This window comes from Cuculus canorus, chromosome 2 (assembly GCF_017976375.1).
Source record: "Cuculus canorus isolate bCucCan1 chromosome 2, bCucCan1.pri, whole genome shotgun sequence".
Lineage (NCBI taxonomy): Eukaryota > Metazoa > Chordata > Aves > Cuculiformes > Cuculidae > Cuculus > Cuculus canorus.
The window spans coordinates 117,368,506-117,388,492 of NC_071402.1; the positions used below are offsets into that span (position 1 = coordinate 117,368,506).

At 42.1% G+C, this 19,987-nt stretch overlaps 1 protein-coding gene across 1 annotated transcript in view; it reads left to right on the plus strand.

Annotated features, from left to right (window-relative positions):
• TGFBR2 (transforming growth factor beta receptor 2) overlaps positions 1-19,987 on the plus strand; it is a 61,255-nt gene that overhangs the window by 32,800 nt on the left and 8,468 nt on the right. The window contains exons 5-6 of the mRNA XM_009570383.2: positions 7,790-8,589; positions 12,899-13,040. Coding sequence (XP_009568678.2) covers positions 7,790-8,589; positions 12,899-13,040 — 942 coding nt within the window. The remainder of the gene's footprint in view (positions 1-7,789; positions 8,590-12,898; positions 13,041-19,987) is intronic.

Consider the following 19,987-nt stretch of genomic DNA (forward strand, 5'->3'; position numbering starts at 1 on the left):
CAGTTATAGAGATGACTGACAGGCCAGCAAGAGTTTATAAGAATAATGAAGCTAATTGGGAAAGTGTGTCGAAGGAGGGGAGGGTGTTCTGCTGTTAACAATCTTCACAGTGATCATGAGTTTACTATAGTTGCTAATAGAGGGTGTAGGAAATGCAAGTATTTGATTAATCAGTTATGGCTGAGTCATTTGCCCAAATGAGCTGCACGCTATGGATTTGCAGTGTGATTGCTTGCTGTGAACAGTTGTTACCTGGGAGACCTAGTGTTGTTCTGCTGCCTGAACCACCACATGCATGCCTGTGTGGTGCCTGGTCCTGTGCCCAGATCGCAAGAGATGTGGGTAATGTTTTAGAATTTCCTTAACTTCGTATCTCTCACTTGTCTCTAACATATTTCCCCTGTCTTTTCCTTTCTTTCTCTCCTCTTCCTCTTCTTACTAGAGTCAAAGCATTAGTGATTTTACTTGACTAACTAGGAGGATCTCAGACTTAAAAGCAGACTAAAGACCTGTGCACAAACAGCCGCCAGGCCATAAATACTCGTGTGATGAGTTGTCCAGTGCTCAAGGAACAGCAGAAGGGAGATGATTACAGCTGGACTACTTCCAAGTGGATTTTAACAAAGGCTTTCATAAATCTGTTTTTCTGTTATCCAACTAACATGTTCAGAAGGTAACTGTCTTCCAGCTGCCCCATAAAAGAGGTCAGTAGCATTACATAATGTTGCACGGAGCCTCTCACCGCTTGTGTATTGGCATTGTTCTCTGTGTTTCCTCTTAGGTATTTGCAGCCACAGGGTCCCACCCAGTGCCTGCAGCTGTGTGTAACCAAAGGAGAGGCTGGCTAATACTGAACGTCTGATTCACTTAGAGCGGCAGAAAGGAAATATTATAGAATGGAAAGAGGCAAAAGAAGCCAAAATTTTGTTTTGCTCTGTATTATTTATATTGTTTGCTTCCCAGGAAAATAACCATACAGAGCTCAGTTACAGATTTGTGTAAAAACAAACTAGGCAGAGCTCTTCCAGTCTGGTTGGCATATTTGTTACAATTTGCATCACTTGAGAGCTTAATAAGTGTGGGAATATGGCCAACCTTTTATCAGGTTGTCACGGAAGACACATTAATAATTACAGACAGAAACAAACTGTAACTAACACTGGCAACACAATATTTTGGGAAAGGTTGAAGGGGTGAAATTCAGGCTGAGAATAAAAATAGTGGTTAATGTGTGGCATCTGTTGGAACATATTGAAAGTAGAGAGATTGATTTGTTCCAGAAAACCACCAGCAAACAGCAGCAGATACTGAGTTGTATAACTCAGGCATGTTTCTCAGAAACACAGGCACATCGTGCAGAGTTAGAATACATCAACTTTCATACTGCTGCCTAGGAAAGCTCAGCTCCAGAAGTGAAAATATGTGAGATGCTGCGTACGCACAGTGACCTGTTAGAATGGGAGAGACAAGAAGGGAATGCATCCAGGGGTGAAAGATTTTAAACAAATGGGTGCTGTGCCAGCAAACCAAGGAATTACCACTTTCTAGCCAGCAGTGAGGGAATAAATGGGCAACAAACTGTTTGTTCTGTCTCAGAGCTTAAGAGTTTCTTAAACCCTCCTGAGTGCTGAATAGCATACTTGGCAATCAGTTGAGAAATGAAATTCTGCTTACAATAGATAAAATATCCATTACATCATTGGTGTTCAGCCTTTTCACTGGAGTAAACCGCCCAGAGGCAATCCAGTTGTCTCCTTTCTGCCCCTGTGACTAAGATGCAGCCATTCTCATCAGGCGATAGATGCACACGCGTGACTCTTTCAACATGTAATATATAACATATATATAACTAGGTCATGTAACAGGGAGTTTTCCCCAGGCACGACGGAGATATCTTGTGTCCTTATCACCCATATTTAGTCATGTGCAAAGGGCAAAGCTGCTGGCCCCTAGAGGAGTGTGCAGCATTGAATGTGCCATAGCTTGTACTTTCCAAACTACTTTTGCCTTATTACCTCCAAGGAAGTATGTAGTGGCCCTGGGCGATGGCCTGCAGTAAGCACTCCGAGGGCTGAGTCTGGTTTTCCAGCCATATGTTGACTACAGAGCAACATTCAGGTGCTGGCAAAGATCCAAAAGGTCTTGTGAATGGGTTCCTACACCTTTAAGGAAACATCCTTAGGGTCCAAATTCTGAGCCATGAGAATACCACTGCTTTAGAAAGAGAGCTTTAGAAACAGGCTGTGGAAATGTCTTTGCCTTGTCACTTCCACTACCTTCCAACTACCAGAGCTAGCGCCTCTCAGGAGGCTGCTTCAGCAGATGCTGTGTTTTTGATACCCTGGCAATATGCTCTTTAGACTAAAAGATGAAGACATACCAAATACAAGTTACTGGCCTTGACAGACTTCGTTTACCTAGTCCAGAAAACCTCTGGTCCAATTCAGGAATGGCTGCAGGAGTTTAATTTTCAGGAAAGTCTACAAGAAATGTCAGGATTTATTCTTCACTGGATAGCAAGATAGAGTCCACTCTAGTTTTAAAACCTATTGATCTCTGTCTTCTGGCATCGGATGGTTCAGTGTAGACCTGAAGGAAGGGTAGAAATGATTTCCTGCCCCACAAGGATGGAAAATTAAAGTGTTTCCATTAATCTTAAAAAAAATGTAGCATTTGAATTTTATCATTTCCATGTATTTTGTGTGAAGATCAGCCATTTTCTAAGAGAAAAGCCCTCCTGCCCCCCCTCCCCCAAAAGCCAGTAAAATTAGCAGAAGTTTTTAAACATAAGAGTTGGATGAACCTTCTGGCCGCTTTTGTCCTCAGGACAGGAGTTTCAGGGAAGAGTACAGTAATGTCAGAATCAGAGTTTCTGTTTCAAAAAAAATCAACATTTCTCGTCTAAAAATGTTTAGCTGAAGATTTCCAAGCCATTTTAATTCTAAAAAGACCAAAATTAGGAAGGTACATGAGACACTGAACTTCCGAATTTCATTGTCACTTGAGGATTCTTCAATAGAGAGAAACTAAATTGCCCCAAACAGCTGCTTAGAATCTGTGAAACTTAATTCACTGAATATAAAGCATTTTATTAAATTAGTTTGCATCTAGAAAGTAGCACTAAAGAGATGGGCAGACTTTTTCATATTTTATTACCTCTTGTCTTGCCCAGAAATCAGTGTGCATGTAAGGTTCAAACTCACATTTTACCTGATTCAGAATAATCAGAGATGAAATCGTCTTCCCTGAATCCCTGAATCCAACAAAGCAGGGCTTGAACTTGGAGCTCCCATACCCCAGACTACTCCCCTCCCTGATGGGGATTCAGCACTCACATCTCTTGCCAAATTGCAACATTTGAACAGAATTCTGTTTATGCAAAAACATTAAACAAGTGTTCATTTTCATTCCAATGTGGAATTGAAACCAAACTTTGAAACCTCAGAATTGCTGCAAAACGGAGTTGTCCCCCAGTCAGCTCAAAGGGCTGCTTTGTGTCTCAGGAGCTTGCAAAATAACTAGATCACAGTTCTGGGTCTGGCCTCGTCTTTTGTGACTGTGTTTCTGAGGGATTTTAAGACAAGTTTGCAGTACATCAGTGTCAATCTGTTTAACCTGAGTTCTGCCAATATCAAATACTTTCTTAACCTGTTGTGTGGCTTTCACTAGCAGTTGGATAGGCAGCAACTTTAGAACTCTCAGAAGCAGCAAATAGCCCTGAAGCAGTTCTGTCAGTACTGGCTGTGCATTTCTGCTGCCCTGTGCATTAAGGCGGGGATCCTAATTTTAGTGCCATTGTTTTATTTCTTGTTTCCGAAGTTCAATCAAAGGCATCCAATCCAACTTAAAGAGTTTGCAGGCAAAGCAATGCCGTGCTTTGAAGCTTCCTGACCGAACAGGAGCTGTACAGTTTCTCCATTTTCCTTGGCACCTGAGCCCTATTCCCTTACTGTTAAGGCTTAGGTAGTGTTAAGGGTTGTGCAGATGGTTTGTGCTTAGTTTAAACCACACAGGAAGCTTTCTTTTAGCTCAGCTTCTCTATTGTTATGCTATATTAATAGGCTCTTTTGAAGCTTAAGAAAGGACTGATCTGCCTAAATAATAGTTCTGGGTGGGGAAAGTTATTTAGGAGCATGTTTGCAAAACCTGAAAGGCTGTTTAATTTAACCATTTCCTTGCCCGCCAGCGTAGCTAGGTTTTTCTCATTCCAGTGCTCAGAAAGAGGAAGCTGTACTCCCATTTTGAAATTCTGGGGTTTGAGTCACATGTATTTATTTATAAGCAAATGAACATATTTATTCTTAGATTCCTGTAGGCAAGCCAGAAAATGTTGGCTCGCCACCATGCAAACATACAGATATGCTCTGAATTTTGATCCTGCCCTGACTTTGTACGTAGATTCAATAGAGAAGTACCCCAACCTTAGCTTGTCCTGGAAGGACTGATTTTGTTCCATTCATATCACCAGTCAATATCAAAGGTAATTCCAGAAGTGCCTTGCTTGGACAAGACGTCTGTGCCAACTCTTTGCTGCTGCTGTCCCCTTTAATTCTACTGGCAGGCAGCTCAGTCCCCTCCTAAGCTTAGCCTTGTGAGTCCTGAGACTTGTTTCTCCCTCTTGGGTGCTCATTCTTGTACTTCCCAAGCCTTGAGTGGGACTTGGGTAGTGTCTTCGAAACTGAAAATGAACACATTCTTTGTCTTGCTGCTTTAGGTGGGGATGTGCAGCTATATGTTTCTCACTGTCTGACTCCCTACTTCTTCCAAGGGACTGTTCCAAAGTGGATGTGTCACTTTGCAACAGGGGTGCAGTGTTCAAGGGAAGTGGCTAAGGGAAGCTTCTGCTTTGATTAAAAAAATCTTCTTCATTCTCTTTTAAGTGACATTTGCAACATCAACAGTTTCTCCTTCCACCCAGAAATCCCCCTGCACCACAGGCAGAACTTTCTCTTGTGCAAAAAAAGGAAGAGCAGCCAAATGGGGCTGTGAAGTCTGCTGGAGATTTCTCAGCCCTAAGCCAAAATAATACATCCTGTTGTAGAGCATTATAGGAATGATCAGGTAGCCATAAAAGTCCAGGAGTGGGTGACTTTGGGTGAGTTTCTTCTCAGTTAGAGCTGAACATGCACCCAGCTAACCTCCAGCTGCTTAGAGTCATAGAGAAATAGAAAAGAGAACAAATACATCTTGTTTTTTCTCTCCCTCATTTAGAAAGACATTTGTATTTCAAATATCTGGGCTACTTATTGTAGCTCTGTGTCTATAAAAAAGGACGTAAGCAGCTCTGAAGAGGCATGGTCATCTTTGTTTAAAAGTATAGTTTGTTATACAGATGATGTTACTCAGCTCCAAGAGCAGAGTCTAAACTTCAAGCATGCTTTTCTGTGGTCAAGGAAAAAAAATAACAAAAAACAGAACAGAACCTCAAATGTTTATCAAAACTATTTTATCCCATTGTTACAGATCATAACTGTACTCCTGCAGTTGTGGCCTGCTTGCAGCCAAAACTCTGAAACAGCCTTCCCATGACATAGTCAGTTCTTCTCCACAGGGGTGTTTCCCAAGTTCTTTATAAGCAGAATTTCTGAGAGTGAAGAATGCACAAGGGAATAAACAGTGCAGATCTTCTATTTACTGACAGTGACACTGGGCTTTTAAAATATATTACTCCAGTAAGGGACATTTTTAAAAAGTTATGTTTTTTTCCCCTGTTCAACATGTTGAAAAGCAAAAGGTGTGCCTGTAATCTATGATGAACTTTTAGGTATTTTTTTATTTATTTAAACTTTAAAATGTTTAAAGTTTACTAACATTTTATTGCCAAGGGAAATCACTTGACGATAAGGATTTGTGGTTTGCATAGGCATGGAAGAAGGACTTGGCTTATAAGGCATTTTGCGTAAGTAAAGGAAATACATGCTTTGTAGGTGCTGCTAGTGAGTGCCACTGACCTGTGCTAGCTGGGAATGTCAGTGTTAGAAAGGCACTTCCTCTTCCTTGAAGCCTTATCGGAGAGGCTAGGATTGAATTACTTGATGTACATCTGGTTGATGAACCTTTCAAACAGAGGAAGCACATCCTGGTTCAGAATTCAGGCCTTCTTCCAAATAAAGAATATACTCTTCAGATGTCCCATCACCTGCCTTTGAATGCTGAGGGCTCCTCCTGCTTGCCAGCTAACTGTGTTTCCAATGGGAAAGTATAACAAATTAAACTTGAGGGTTAGAGGTACTGCTTGTTCTAATTGAAAACTCTTTTCTCCTACCCAGTCCAGAATTGTTCACCTTCATTTTGAGAGGTATAGAGTAGGGGAAATGGAGGCTTGTGGCTAATGCAGTTAGTGACAACTTCCCTTCAGAGCTTATTAAACTTTTCATGACTTATTTGGCCCAATACACGGAACCTGAGTCAGTGATTTTGCTGTAAACATCCACCAGAACATCATTCTGCCACCACAAGCTGCTCTCTTAACTCTGGTTGCAGCTTCAGTTGTTTTAGTCCATTCAGGTTAGACTCCCAGGGCTTGTTCCAATCAGTTCTCTCCCACATGGAAAGACAAAATGGAACATTTCCTCTGACTCAAAGGAAGAAATAGGCTGGGAGAGTACATTCCATGTATCCGATCAAATCAGGTTTAGATAAAGTCTGACCCTCCTTCTTTAATCTGTTTTCAGAATAAAACTGTTCTCTTTTAAACTGTTTATCTTCCCTAAGAAATACTGAACTAGAAGGTCACTTCTAGAGGTGACAGGGCAGTTCATGCCTCTAGAATAATGACCTGTAGCATTTCCAGAACGTTTTCCTTTTCTGGAATATGTCCCTGTTGTTCTTCTATTCCCTACGTGTTAGGTTCCCTAAGAAGAATTATATATTCCCGATACATATATTCCCTACATGTTAGATTCCCTAAGAATGCGTTAGTGTGTGGACCGCACCAGCTATGGAGTTTGGAGTCAACCATCTACTGCTTTACAGCAGGACAGCCAGTGTACAGCCAGCAAGTGACACACAGAGGAAGTTTCCAGATACATAAATCCATGCAAAAAGTAAACTGTTTTGTGTGTGTGTGTAACAATTCTGATGTGTTATACAGGCCTGATTGTGCCTGCAGCATTCAAACACCTGTGTAAACACAGGTGTTTGATTTTGTTCTAGCAACACTCTTTCACGTACATCAAATTATGAGAATGAGGGGTTTTTTTTCAGATGTGTATGCAGGCATACATATTATGCCTGACTATTAACATGCAGTAGTTGTGTGCAGACGGGCTTCCTGAAGATGGGATCCTTTACATGGATCCCACTGAAATATACCAGTGATATCCAAAGTGATAACTGAGCAAGTGGGAATTCGCATACTGCATCGTCTATTTATTTATCTTAGACAAATTAATGTGTTCCAGTCATTACTGGTTAAAGGGGCAGATATGTCAAGAATACATTGATCAAGTAAGAGGAGGAGACTTTGTATGTTCTATTCAGGAAAGTGAAGGTTTCATCCATAATGTATTAGGAACCTGAGAGAAGGGCAAAGCTGTTTAGTAACATTAGGTTCTTGCTCATTCAGTTCTGGCTTTTTATAAGCAGAGGGGGAAGTCCTAGTAAGTGGAAGCATGTATACAAAATGACATTTTGAATTAAGAAAACAGTGACAATTTTTATAATTTACTGTTAAAAGAAGAGATTATGTATTGCACTCTGGATAAGTAATATAATTATTGACAGCCCCTTGTATGCATGGAGCTATGATATCATTTAATGTATGCTTTCCTTCTGTTCTTCTTTACAGATGACCCTCATAAGCCAGAGGAGAAAGATGAAATTTCCAAAGTCACAATTATAAGTCTTGTCCCATTACTGGTGATTTCTGTTGCTGTGATTGTTATCTTTTATGCCTACCGCACTCATAAGAAGAGGAAGCTCAACAAGGCATGGGAGAAGAATGTTAAGCCCAGGAAACATAAAGACTGCAGTGATGTTTGTGCCATTATGCTAGATGATGACCGCTCGGACATCAGCTCTACCTGTGCCAACAACATCAACCACAACACAGAGTTGCTGCCCATTGAGTTGGACGTTGTTGTTGGCAAAGGAAGGTTTGCTGAAGTGTATAAAGCCAAATTGAAGCAAAATACATCAGAGCAGTATGAAACTGTGGCAGTAAAGATTTTCCCCTATGAAGAATATGCCTCCTGGAAAACTGAGAAAGACATTTTTTCAGATGCAAACCTCAAGCATGAGAACATCCTCCAATTCTTGACTGCAGAGGAGCGTAAGACAGATCTTGGTAAACAGTATTGGTTGATCACTGCCTTCCATGCTAGAGGAAACTTGCAGGAATATCTCACACGGCACATTATCAGCTGGGAGGACCTCTGGAAATTGGGTGGGTCCTTGGCCCGAGGGATTGCCCATCTACATAGTGATCATACACCCTGTGGTCGCCCCAAAACACCTGTTGTGCACAGAGACCTAAAGAGTTCCAACATCCTGGTGAAAAATGATTTAACCTGCTGTCTCTGTGACTTTGGGTTATCTCTGAGGCTGGACCCTTCTCTATCTGTGGATGACTTGGCTAACAGTGGGCAGGTAAGTTAAAAGTTTGAAGGAGAGGGATGTGTTGTATCAGTTGGTGTGTCAGATCCTGGGGTGAAAAAAAATCCTTATGTTGCCATATTTACTAAAAATTAATGTTAAAGTGTTTATGAATACAGAGGCTATTATAAACATTAAAACAACAATGAGAGAAGTGCAGTGTAGGTTTTGTTATGATTGGAGAGCTGTATACATATATGATGCAACCATCCTCTCTGTACACTTACAGTACACATAATTGAGCTTGTTAGCAACAGTTTGTGGTACTACTGCAACACACACATACGCTGAGGATGTGCTTCACGTTGTGAGGTTGTGCCACAGTTTTCATGCCTGGTGGCATTACAGTTTTGTGTGGGTAGATCCACTCCTGGTGTACCCCAGAGTATGTGATGACAGTCTGCTGTTCTCAAGAGGTGTAAGCAGATAACTAATGTGATAGATAATCGCTTTAAAAGGCCAAAAATAAACTCATTGACAATTATGGTACATTCTCCACGTTCAAGCAAATGCAAGACTGTCAAATAAAAGTAATTGCCTTGTTGTACGTTTCCAGGTAAGCAGCATGGATAATATTGCTCTGCTTCACAGGGATGCCAGGAGCATGTTTATGAATGCTTTGAAGATGAAATTTTTCAAGTATATGTCTAATAGTTGGCTCTTCTAATGAAAACTCCTGTATTATAAATTCAAGCCATTTGTTAAGTTAATTAATTCCTAATTATTTAATGATACATATACTTATATGTATAATTTATTATTTCTATTTTTATACATAGGTCCCATCAAAGCCTGTCTCTTTATACTGACTTTTACTTCACCTGGAACTAAAGTCCTGGTTTAGAATATTTTCAGGGACAGCTTGTCAGTCAGTAGCGGCCTGTTGAGTTCACAGGGACTTTGTTGTTTATCTAATAAATATCTGCCTTTGAAAGTCTCCTTAGTGAGAGGCAACTGTCCTGATCTCGTTTTGAGAAGGTTTATTTGTCAGACCTGGGAGCGAATGATAACCAGTGGATTTATGTTTATGAACATCTGTGGAAGTGGCAGCATCAACACCATCCTCTTACTCCTAAGTGTCTGTGAGCAATGCCAGAGAAATCAGCTTGAAACAAGGGTTGGCTTTAAGCAACCAAAATGTCTATGGTATTGAATGAACACCACAGACAGTTACATGTCATTTCTCTCCGGCATGTCAGACCTTTTCGGAGTTCAGTGAAGTTGTACTATATTGTCAATTATAAGACTGGTCATATTTGGAATAAAGTAAAAACAAGAGTATTTGACATTGGCTCTGAAACTCAATACCACAGACACTTTGGCTGCTTGAAATTGACTTTTATTTCCAGTTGATTTCTCTGGCATTGCTCATAGACACTTAGAGGTAAGAGGAGAGCATTGATACTGCCATTTCCACAGTCCACACCGACACTGATGACAAAGCACAGTGCTGCCCAGACCAGGTTACTGCTTTGTAGTGCGTGTCCTTGGGCACTGGTGTCAAAGCCCACTGTTTAGCTCCAGCAAATCTGTTTGGGGGTGACCCAGCTAGTGTCATTCTTCTCTGTGACAAAAAGTATGATGATGTGAAGTGACTTCACTTTGATCTCCACCTTGTTTCTTCTGGGCATACGAGCACCATCCACTTAAATTCCCCAACATGCCAACTTTAGTGCTGCAGCTTTTGCTAAAGGAGTCTTGCACCAGCATTTGTTTTATGCATAATTTCTAAACTTTACCCTTTGACTCCCTCCCTTCCACCAAGAGGTCCAGTTTTTTGAGGTGTATAATGGAGCTGACCCAAATTTTATCTCAAGAAAACTTCTAGCTTCCTATGAAATAAATAAAAGACCATAAGTATTTTACCACTTTTCTGGTCAGACTTAGAAATTAATATTTAGGGCAAGTTGCTGGGATTACAAAGCTATCTTCTTTCCAATCTACCCAACTACCTTCAGTGTCATGCAGATACAGCCATTATTGATGACAGTGCCCTTAATGACTGTCTAGAAATAATCTTTTTCCTCATTAGTATCTTAGCAGTATTTTCCGTTTGACTGTCTGTGATGGTTATTATTTGCAGGCACAACTTAACATGTCTGCATAAGTCTGGACTTCTGTCCCAGTGTGTTCAGAGGACTGGTAGCTCCCTGCAAGGCCAGCAGTTCCTCACCTCAGCAGCATCAGCAACCTTATAACAGATGGTCTTCCTAATCAGATAAAGAGGGTTATCTACTGCCTCTCTGACTAACACAACTCCAGGCACAAAATATTCCCCAACAACTTGAAAGAAATACGAGGTCTGTGGTAAAAAAAATTCCAAAATCACAAAAATTGCAATGTGCTGCATAAAGAGAGACAGTCCCTCACTATAAGTTTTGAAAAGCAAGAACTGAAAGCAGACTTGTATTTGCAAAGAGAAAGCATATGCAGACTCCAGAGGGGCAATCAATTCTGAATTGCTGGAATTTAGGTACCTAAAATGCCTTTGGGACCCAGAAGTCACGTTTTCACAAGATACGGGAAAAGTATCTTTGACCCAAGGACCTAATAATCTCAGTAAAGATAAAAGAATATAGTCAGAGTGGAACACATGATAAATCCTAAACAGGATGGAAATGGGATTGCCTTGATAGTATTCTTAAAGTCATTTTAATTTTTCTCTGCATTTCTCTCTACTTTGTAGTTATACGTCTTCATAGTCAATTGTCCAACAAAGCTGCAAAATAATTTTCACTGCTGCAAAGAGGGTGTGAAACACCAGATCAGAACAGCAATTTGTGACAATGTTATGAATTTATATTTAGGTACCACGAACTCTTGAAGAAATCATACGGGTTTTGGAGTGTGGGACTGTGGGCCATAGTGTACAAGTAACACTTCTTAAGCTTTGGATAGGATCTGCTTGGGGAAGAAGTTGTGTGTTGGGGAACAAATGTGAGCTAGGAACAACCTCTGCTGCAGGGCTGCCATGCATTCATGTTCTGTATAGGGAGGAGGTGCTGGTCACCTCAGTGGTGTTGAGACATGATTGTCCCAAGTACCTGTTCAGTGTATGGCTGTTGCTCACATGGTAGGCCTTGAATTTATTATAGAGTCCATGTAATAGAGAATTTAACTTTGGGACTTATCACACAGGGCATTTTTTCTGTCCTCTGTTTATAAAGGCTTTAGTCCTACAACCGTTTGGATATTTTTTTATACAAAAAGGTCCCGCTGCAAGGTCCAGTGACAAAGCTATGCCCTTGATTTTTCTTGCTGTCTTCTTATGGTGCATTGCACTTTTTGTGGAACATCTTCCCACTTGTCCTGAGCCTGGGTGATACGATGTGTTTACAAAAGCCTGTAAACTGGATGTCGTAGGGCTCTCTCAGGACTGTGTGTTTACTATGTGGCTGACTGCTATTGCAGGCTCGGTAGCAGAAATGATCTTTAGCAGTCCTGCTTGCTGCTGGGCTCTGGAGTGATTGCTGTAATGCAAATAGCTCATTTAAGCTACTGCATCACCACCTTGTACTTGTTCATCTCTGTGACTAACCAGTCTCTAATTTGAAGCTGCCTTTGCTGGACGACTTACTATGTTTGCAGTTCTTCAAAGGAGATATTTTTTTTTATACCTACCCTGTGAATAATGTGTCATTTGAGAGCAACCATTGAGTGGTCCAAAAATTCTTCCTTACCTCCCTTTTGTGATAAAAACAGGCATTTAAACTTTGCCTTCTGTAATGCCAAGTCATAATCTAAATAAAATCACTGTTGGAAGTTGCTCAGGATGAAGAAAGTTTATGAGAACGGCGTTTCAAACAAAGAGGCTGATTTTGGTGTTCAATTCAAATGTGTGCTTCTGCATTCGGTATTTGTATATTTGCTTTCTTCTGCTAGGCCTGCATTTACCACTTTCCCTTTAAGGCTACTGTGAAAAGAAACAGCTAACACTGTAATATGCAGTGCAAAAGAAAGACAGTCAGCAGCAATTGCTTCAGGCCCAAAGAGCAGAGTTTATCTGTGAACAGCCCAAGAGTGAGAAAGCTTGTCAATGTCAAAATTATTTGCTTAAGGAACTAAAAAGGGCTGTTTTTTTCTTTTTATAATTTACCAAGGGAGGTGCAAGTAAGTTGGTAGTCAGGACAATCCCAGGTTCCCCTGGCAGCAGAAAATGTGACCAGTGCCAAGTATGGTCTGAATTTTTGGATATGTGTCAAATGGCACCATTTCTGTGAAAGCTAAAGTTAAATCACAGCAGAATCCAAAACATTAATTACAATTTCAGCTCCTGAGACGTCCTCAATCTCCTTTTCTGTAGGTTGGCACAGCAAGGTACATGGCCCCCGAGGTTCTGGAGTCCAGGATGAACCTGGAGAATGTGGAGTCCTTTAAACAAACAGATGTGTACTCCATGGCTTTGGTCCTCTGGGAAATGACATCTCGCTGTAATGGCATTGGAGGTAAGTGCCATCAATTTTCTTCTCTCTAAATGTATGTTTAGACAGGTATGCTCTGATGGTTGTCTGGGGAGGGGTTGGTTCTTTTTAACTCTCAACAGTTTTTCTAGCGTATCTGGATGCTGTAAATTAACAGGCCTTCCGTAGTATGAGCTGCACACGTGCATGAGCAGCCTTCAAGGGCAAGCACCTGAGCACACGAGAAAATTTGTCCTGGATTGGTTTAAATCTGCTGATAGGTAGATCTTTTAAAGATCATTAATGTCTGGTGTTTCCTATAACATCTTAAGTAGCCATGGATTGACTCAGTCTGGTTGACCTCACCGAAACTATAGGAAACACAAGACAATTTGGAATTTTAAGACCAGGAAGTGGTAACTACCTCCCATTTACTTTAAAGGAATATTAATTCTGAAACCTAATGAGGGCCAGTTAAATTTCATATTTACTAATTGATCATTTCAGTAAGAGCCATCATAGTGATACAGAAACCTTCCTGCTTTCCCAAAATCCCCAGCTGCTGCTCGTGATGTTTTGTGATGTTGCAACAGATATTCCATATGAAAAATCAAGGGATGTTTGTTGTGTAAAACACAGTAACAAAATAAAAATTATTGGACCTGACTATCAGAACAATTCTAGGAAGAGCTGCTATGCCTGTTCATATTCAGTGTTTGTTCACTGAAACAAAATCTCCATTTCTGCTTTGCCTAAAGCTGCCCCAGAATTCCCAGTGTGTAGCATTGGTATGCGCTAGAAATCAGAAGAGTTGCTGTTGAGATGTCTGCATTACAAATTGCCATGTTGGAAGATTTTCACCTTACTACAGGGACTAAAGTGAGACTAAGTTACATATAAAATTCTTCAGTCTGCTGGAATTGTCTAACTTTCATTCTAACAAAAACTGCTGCACAGTTCAGGGCTCTCACAGGCAGTCTAAGCAGTGGGGCTGAAAAGGTAAATTTAGTGTGGGTATTATAGTAGATATGCAACCATTATTTGATTTCTTACTCTTCCAAAACCACAGAGGCTCCCTTTTCATCGGACTTGGCAGGGTTCCACCTTGAAGAGCGGCCACAGAGAAAGGACAGTTTTGCAGGCTAGAGCACTATAGTGTGAGGAACGTAGTGTACAGGAGGAAAACCAGTGTCCCACGGGAAGATGTGCATAGCTGCTCCTTGTTTCTCTGCTAACGTCTGTGGGATACCACAAGCATGTCCATGAAGGTCTCCAAAGCCGCTCTGTGCAGTGGCTTTGTGGCTGTATCACGGTGTCCATGTGCAGGAGGGAGGAATGTCTTCACCTCAGTCTCCTCCTATGTCTGACCAGCTTTGTTTTTGCTGGGAGGGCTGGATTGTGGGCAACAGATTTGCCCCTGTTGACACCTTGCCGGGAAAGCTACAAAGCAAGTATGTTTGCAGAAAGCTAGTGCTAGCATAAAAGCATGAAAAAAAAATCTTTTCTGGTCAAATATTTCAGGGAAAAAACATTTGGTGCTTCAGGAACTGAACCTCATTCTGGCATATTCCAAGGCAAACCTATCCGTATTTAACTGACGTGGTCATGCCTGTTTCTAAGCGTATTGGAACAAGCTCAGCCTTTCATTAGCACTTTGTAAATGTGGCTGAGGAGATTTAAAACATCAGAAAAAAGATCTTTGCCCTGTCTCTTGAGCTCCCTTTGTTTCTTACGTTTAACAACCCACATTATTAATATAAATAAGAGTTTTTCACTGTGGAGTCTCTTATCTTTACTGGTGCCTGAGTCCCCTCCTGTTCATGTTTGCTGACTACAGTGAAATGGAGATTGTGGCAAAAGCAAACCTTATTGCTGCTGCTCTCAGAAGGCAACTGCCTAAAAGAGGATATAACGGGGGTTTCGTAAGGAAGGGAAATCACCAGCATGTTTATCTAGAAGAGACCGACCCCTTATAACCTTGAGAAGAAGATCTAAAGTCATTTCAGGAAAAGGACAGATTTCTCTGGCCCAGCATCCCCTCTGCTTTCAAGGTGGAGTTTAACCTCCACCCGCATGCTGATTTTTCCTATTCATTTCATCCATCAGTTATCCTTATCTCCAGAAACACATTTCTTGAATTTTATTTCCATGTTTCAGTCACCTTTCCAGGGGTGAAGTCCCCAGCAAAACCGCAGGAGTAGTTGGGCAGATCTGTAGGGTGTGGAATTTGGGCTTAGTGGACTTAGAACAGTTAAATACGCCTCCCAGGATGTACCTCGCTGAACTTATTACTGGTACTGAGCTGCAGCAGCATTGCATGGTTTCTCTCATTTCATTCTCAGATTTCCCCCTGATTCGTGCAGTCTGGCTATCTTTGCAACCAGCTGGTGAAATACCCTTACAGTGATTCATGACTACAGCTCCCCCTCTGCTTTCTCTATCCATCTGTCACTCATAATATGACTCCCTCCTCTCCTCACAGCCTTCCCAAGGAACCGCCTCCACTCACACAAACCTCTCTTTCCTTCCTAAACTGTGAGGCGCTGAGAGAAATGATCTCACATTTCAGACAGAGGAGCCTGACCTGGATGCAGTCAGCCTTTCTAAAGGAGCCTAAAAGATGTAGGCACAATCTTTGCAGGGCAGGCTTGACTGTGGTGTCAGCTCCCTGTGCCTAGAGAAACCTGTGGCAGTGTAGAGGGCAGGAGTGGAAGCCTGAGCTGAGGCAGCAGCATTAGCAACTTTCATGAGGGAGGAAAGCATGTGGAGGGGCTAATTGCCATTCAGCCCTGTAAAGGTACAGTGACTTATTTCTTTTACAAAGGGAGCTCTAAGGATTCATTTGTCAGCGTGCAGGTGTTCAGTGAGTGTGGGAGGTGATGGAGGCAGGTCCTTTCACTACAGCAACTTTGCCAAACACAGTCTCTACACTATGTCAGGCCTTTTCAGTCAGTAGACATGTAAACAAAAATACCCAGCAACACAATCCATACTGTAAAACTGCTGTAGTAAATAAGCAGGTGGGGATTGGCTTTTGAGAAAGGCCATGCTGTTCATTGTTACTTTATTATGCTAAATATGGAGAAACAGAAATGTGGCACAAGGGAAAGGGAGACAGAGGCAAAGATCGAGTTTGACTGATTTTTCACCAGAGTATAATTTAAGAGGCGTATTTAGAAATTCAGCGATGCTGCTTTGGGGAGAACTTCAACTGTTCCACACTGCCGTTAACTTGGTATTTCATTCAGCACAACAGCTGTGCACCAGATGCTGCACGTTACAAGAAATATAATTTTCATCTCAACCACTTGCTTTCAGAGCAACACAGCTTTGGCGTCTGAGGCAAGTGTAATTTCTCTGACAGCCTCCTAGAAAGAAAACCATCTGTTTTGTATCGGAGCTGCTGTGGGTGGGGGACAGTTAGGACTGGCAGGGAAGAAGGAGAGAAAAGGGAACTCATGGATGCATGAGGCTAGTGAAGAGGAAGAAGAGAAACCCCTTAGAAAATAGTGATGTTGCTTGTGCAGTATTGTACTGCCCAGACTGGTGGCTGGCTTTGGTATAGCAATAGGACTTTGTTTGAAATGACAGCCTTGCTTTACCAGAGCTGTGCTTAACGTGAATAAAACCACTGACTGATCTGATACTTACTTGGAAAGAGTCAGCCAAGACTCACAGTTTGTGCATTCCGAACTTTGCGAATTGCTTTGCTTTCAGCATATTGGCATGGAGAGGTGAGTTTCTGGCAGCAGGGAGCTGTGCCTGCTGAGGTGGCTGCAACTAGGGCCTGATTTAAACCTCCTCCTTTGTGGGGCCCAGTAAGTGCACGTCTGCACTGCATTGGCTTACGGTAGCATACAGAATCACAGAATGACCTGAGTTAGAAGGGATCATCGAGTCCAACTCCTATCCCTGCATAGGACAACCCTAAAATTCACACCGTGTGTTTGAGGGCGTTGTCCAAATGCTTCTTGAATATTGTCAGGCTTGGTGCCATTACTGCTTCCCTGTGGAGCCTGTTCCAGTGCTCCACAACCCTCCGAGTGAAGAACCTTTTCCTAGTATCCAACCTAAACCTCTCCTAGCACATCTTCCTGCCATTCCCTCGAGTCTTATCATTGGTTACCAGAGAGAAGAGATCAAAGCCTTCTCCTCCTCCTTCCCTTGTGAGGAAGCAGTAAACTGCTATGAGGTCCCCTCTTAGCCTCCTCTTCTGCAGGCTGAACAGACCAAGTGACTTCAGCCACTCCTCATACCACTTCCCCACTAGACCTTTCACCAACTTTGTAGTCCTCCTCTGGACATTCTCCAGTAGCTTGATATCCTTTTTATACTGTGTCATCCAAAACTGCACACAGTACTCGAGGTGGGGCCACACCAGTGTGGAGTGGGACAGTCAGCTCCATTGACCGGCTGGCAATGCTGTGCTTGATGCACCCCAGGAACATGGTTGGCCCTGGTGGCTGCCAGGGCTCACTGTTGGCTCATGTTCAACTTGCTGTCAACCAGAATCCCCAGATCCCTTTCCGGAGGGCTGCTCTCCAGCCTTTCGCTCCCTGATCAGTATGTATATCCAGGGTTGCCGTGTCCCAGGTGCAAAACCCAGCACTTGCTCTTGTTGAACTTGATGTGGTTGGTGATTGCCCAGCTCCCCAATTTGTCTAGATCCCCCTGCAGAGCCTCTTTGCCCTCAAGACTGTCAACAGCTCCCCCCAGTTTTATATCATCAGTGAACTTCGTTAGTAAACGTTCAAGTCATGTATCCAGGTCATTTATGAAGATATCAGAGTACTTGTCCTAAGATGGATGCCTGGAGAACCCTGCTAGTGACTGGTTGCCAGCCTGATGTAACCCCATTCACTATGATCCTTTGAGCCCAAACCATAAGCCAATTGTTCACTCACTGCATTATGTGTTTATCCAGCTGTATGCTGGACAGTTTGTTGAGGAGGATACTGTGAGAGACAGTATCAAAGGCTTTGCTGAAATCCAGAAAGATTACATCAACTGGTTTTCCTTGGTCAGCTAAGTGGGTAACCTTGTCATAGAAGGAAATCAAGTTTCTCAGGCAGGACCATCCCTTTATAAACCTGTGCTGGCTGGGACCAATGACTTCATTGTCTTTCAGGTGGTTTTCAGTAGCTCCCAGAATAATCTCCATAATCTTACCAGGCACTGAAGTGAAACTAACAGGCCTGTGGTTACTGGGGTCTTCCCTGCTGCCCTTCTAGGGGCAACATTTGCCCACTTCCAGTCAACTGGTACCTCTCCAGATTCCCAAGAGCATTGAAAAATCAGTGATAGAGGTCTCATTATTACAACCCTGAGCTGGTACATCTACACAGTGCCGCTCACCCCGTGACAGTAACTCATGTCCTATAAATTCTCTAAGTGCCAACACAGTACACTTGTAAGGTAGCAAGTGCTGTCCTTCAACAAGCCCAGGTAGCAGCAGCAAAGATCACTGCACTACACTCTATGTTGGGTGCTGATGTGCTCTTCATTCCTCTACTTTCCCACCTCAGGATCCAGCGCATAGTCACTAAGCAGCCTGTAACCATACCCTGATGGCAGAACTCATCCGGTCCCAAACCGCTGGAAGGGTGGCTGTGTCTTTGATCATTAGATGTGAAGCCACATATAAAGCATCTGTGCAAGGGAAACTGCACAGTGAGTTCACCCATCTCAATATACCCCCAGAGTTCCCAGCTAGCACTTGTATTCTGAAGGAGGGGAAAGGAGAAACCTAAGAGAGAACATGAAGGAAGCATTTGACAGCTCCTTAAACTTGGCCATGAAATGGCTTTTGAGCATCCGTTTTATGCATTGTTATTCCTTTCTGCAACAGCTAAGTGTATCTACCAGCCAAATTCCTCCAGTGTGAAGAAAGACACAGTCTGCATGCACGCACTCTGTGCATGTGTGTTCACGAGCTCCACCATCAATTGATTTATCCCTTCTGTGGCTCTCCCCTTGTAAACTCTAAAGGGAGAGGTGTTTCATAAAAGACCTAAAGGTTCCTGAACACAAGCCTACTGCTGTGGTCTGTACTTCACATTTGATTTTTGCTGGCCTTCTTTCACCTGACTCCTGCTTTGATCCTATAAATGAGGCTTCATCTTCCAGCAAGAGTTGTCCCACGGAAATCAGTAAGACTGAACACATGAGGGAGTGTCGACAAAGTTTGTGGATATGCTGTTCTGAAGCAAAGAAAGACAATCTCACTGCAAAGAGCTTAGAGTAGAAAAAGATCACATAAGCAAGGTGTATTTTTCACGAGGAACCCACAGCCAAATTTTCTAAAGCATTCATTAGGCACAACAAATAGATTTTCAGTAATGGCTCTGGGGCTAAAATCCAGTTCCAGCCTTTCTAAGCATTATGGTCAAGCCAGTATCAAAGGAAACCAGAGGTACAGCAATTATTAGTGCAAGGTAGGCCACAACCATAAAGGTTAAATGCCAGTGGTTAAAATTGAAGGAACTCTATGATTACTGAACACTAAAGGCCCTGTAGTTCATGATATGTGAGGTATTTATGGCACTTAGGCCAACTGTCATTTTTAAGGCCTGACCGGTTTAAAAAAAATCAAAAGAAATATATAAGGCATGAAAAAACAGATTCAGCATCTGTATACAGCTGTGCACAACCAGCTAGGCACAAATATCTTAACCTACCTCAAAATGACATCTGTTACATCTACTGCAGCACATCAACATGATCCATGAATAACCCCAGATATTTCTGCAAAATGTGTCTGACACCTGAGATTCCACAGCATAAAGGTGATTTACTACAAGAGAATTCAGTGAGCTTTTTTTTCTAAAGGAAAGAGAGGCAAGATAATAAATAGCAAGAGGATGCTGCATGCTTTTCAAACTGAGGGGAGGCATTACTGTATTCCTATAAAGTCATTTTGTTGAATTGGTATCTGGCCTCAATTTCTCTTTATTTACTGTAAATAAAACAAAACAAAACAAAACAAAAACAAC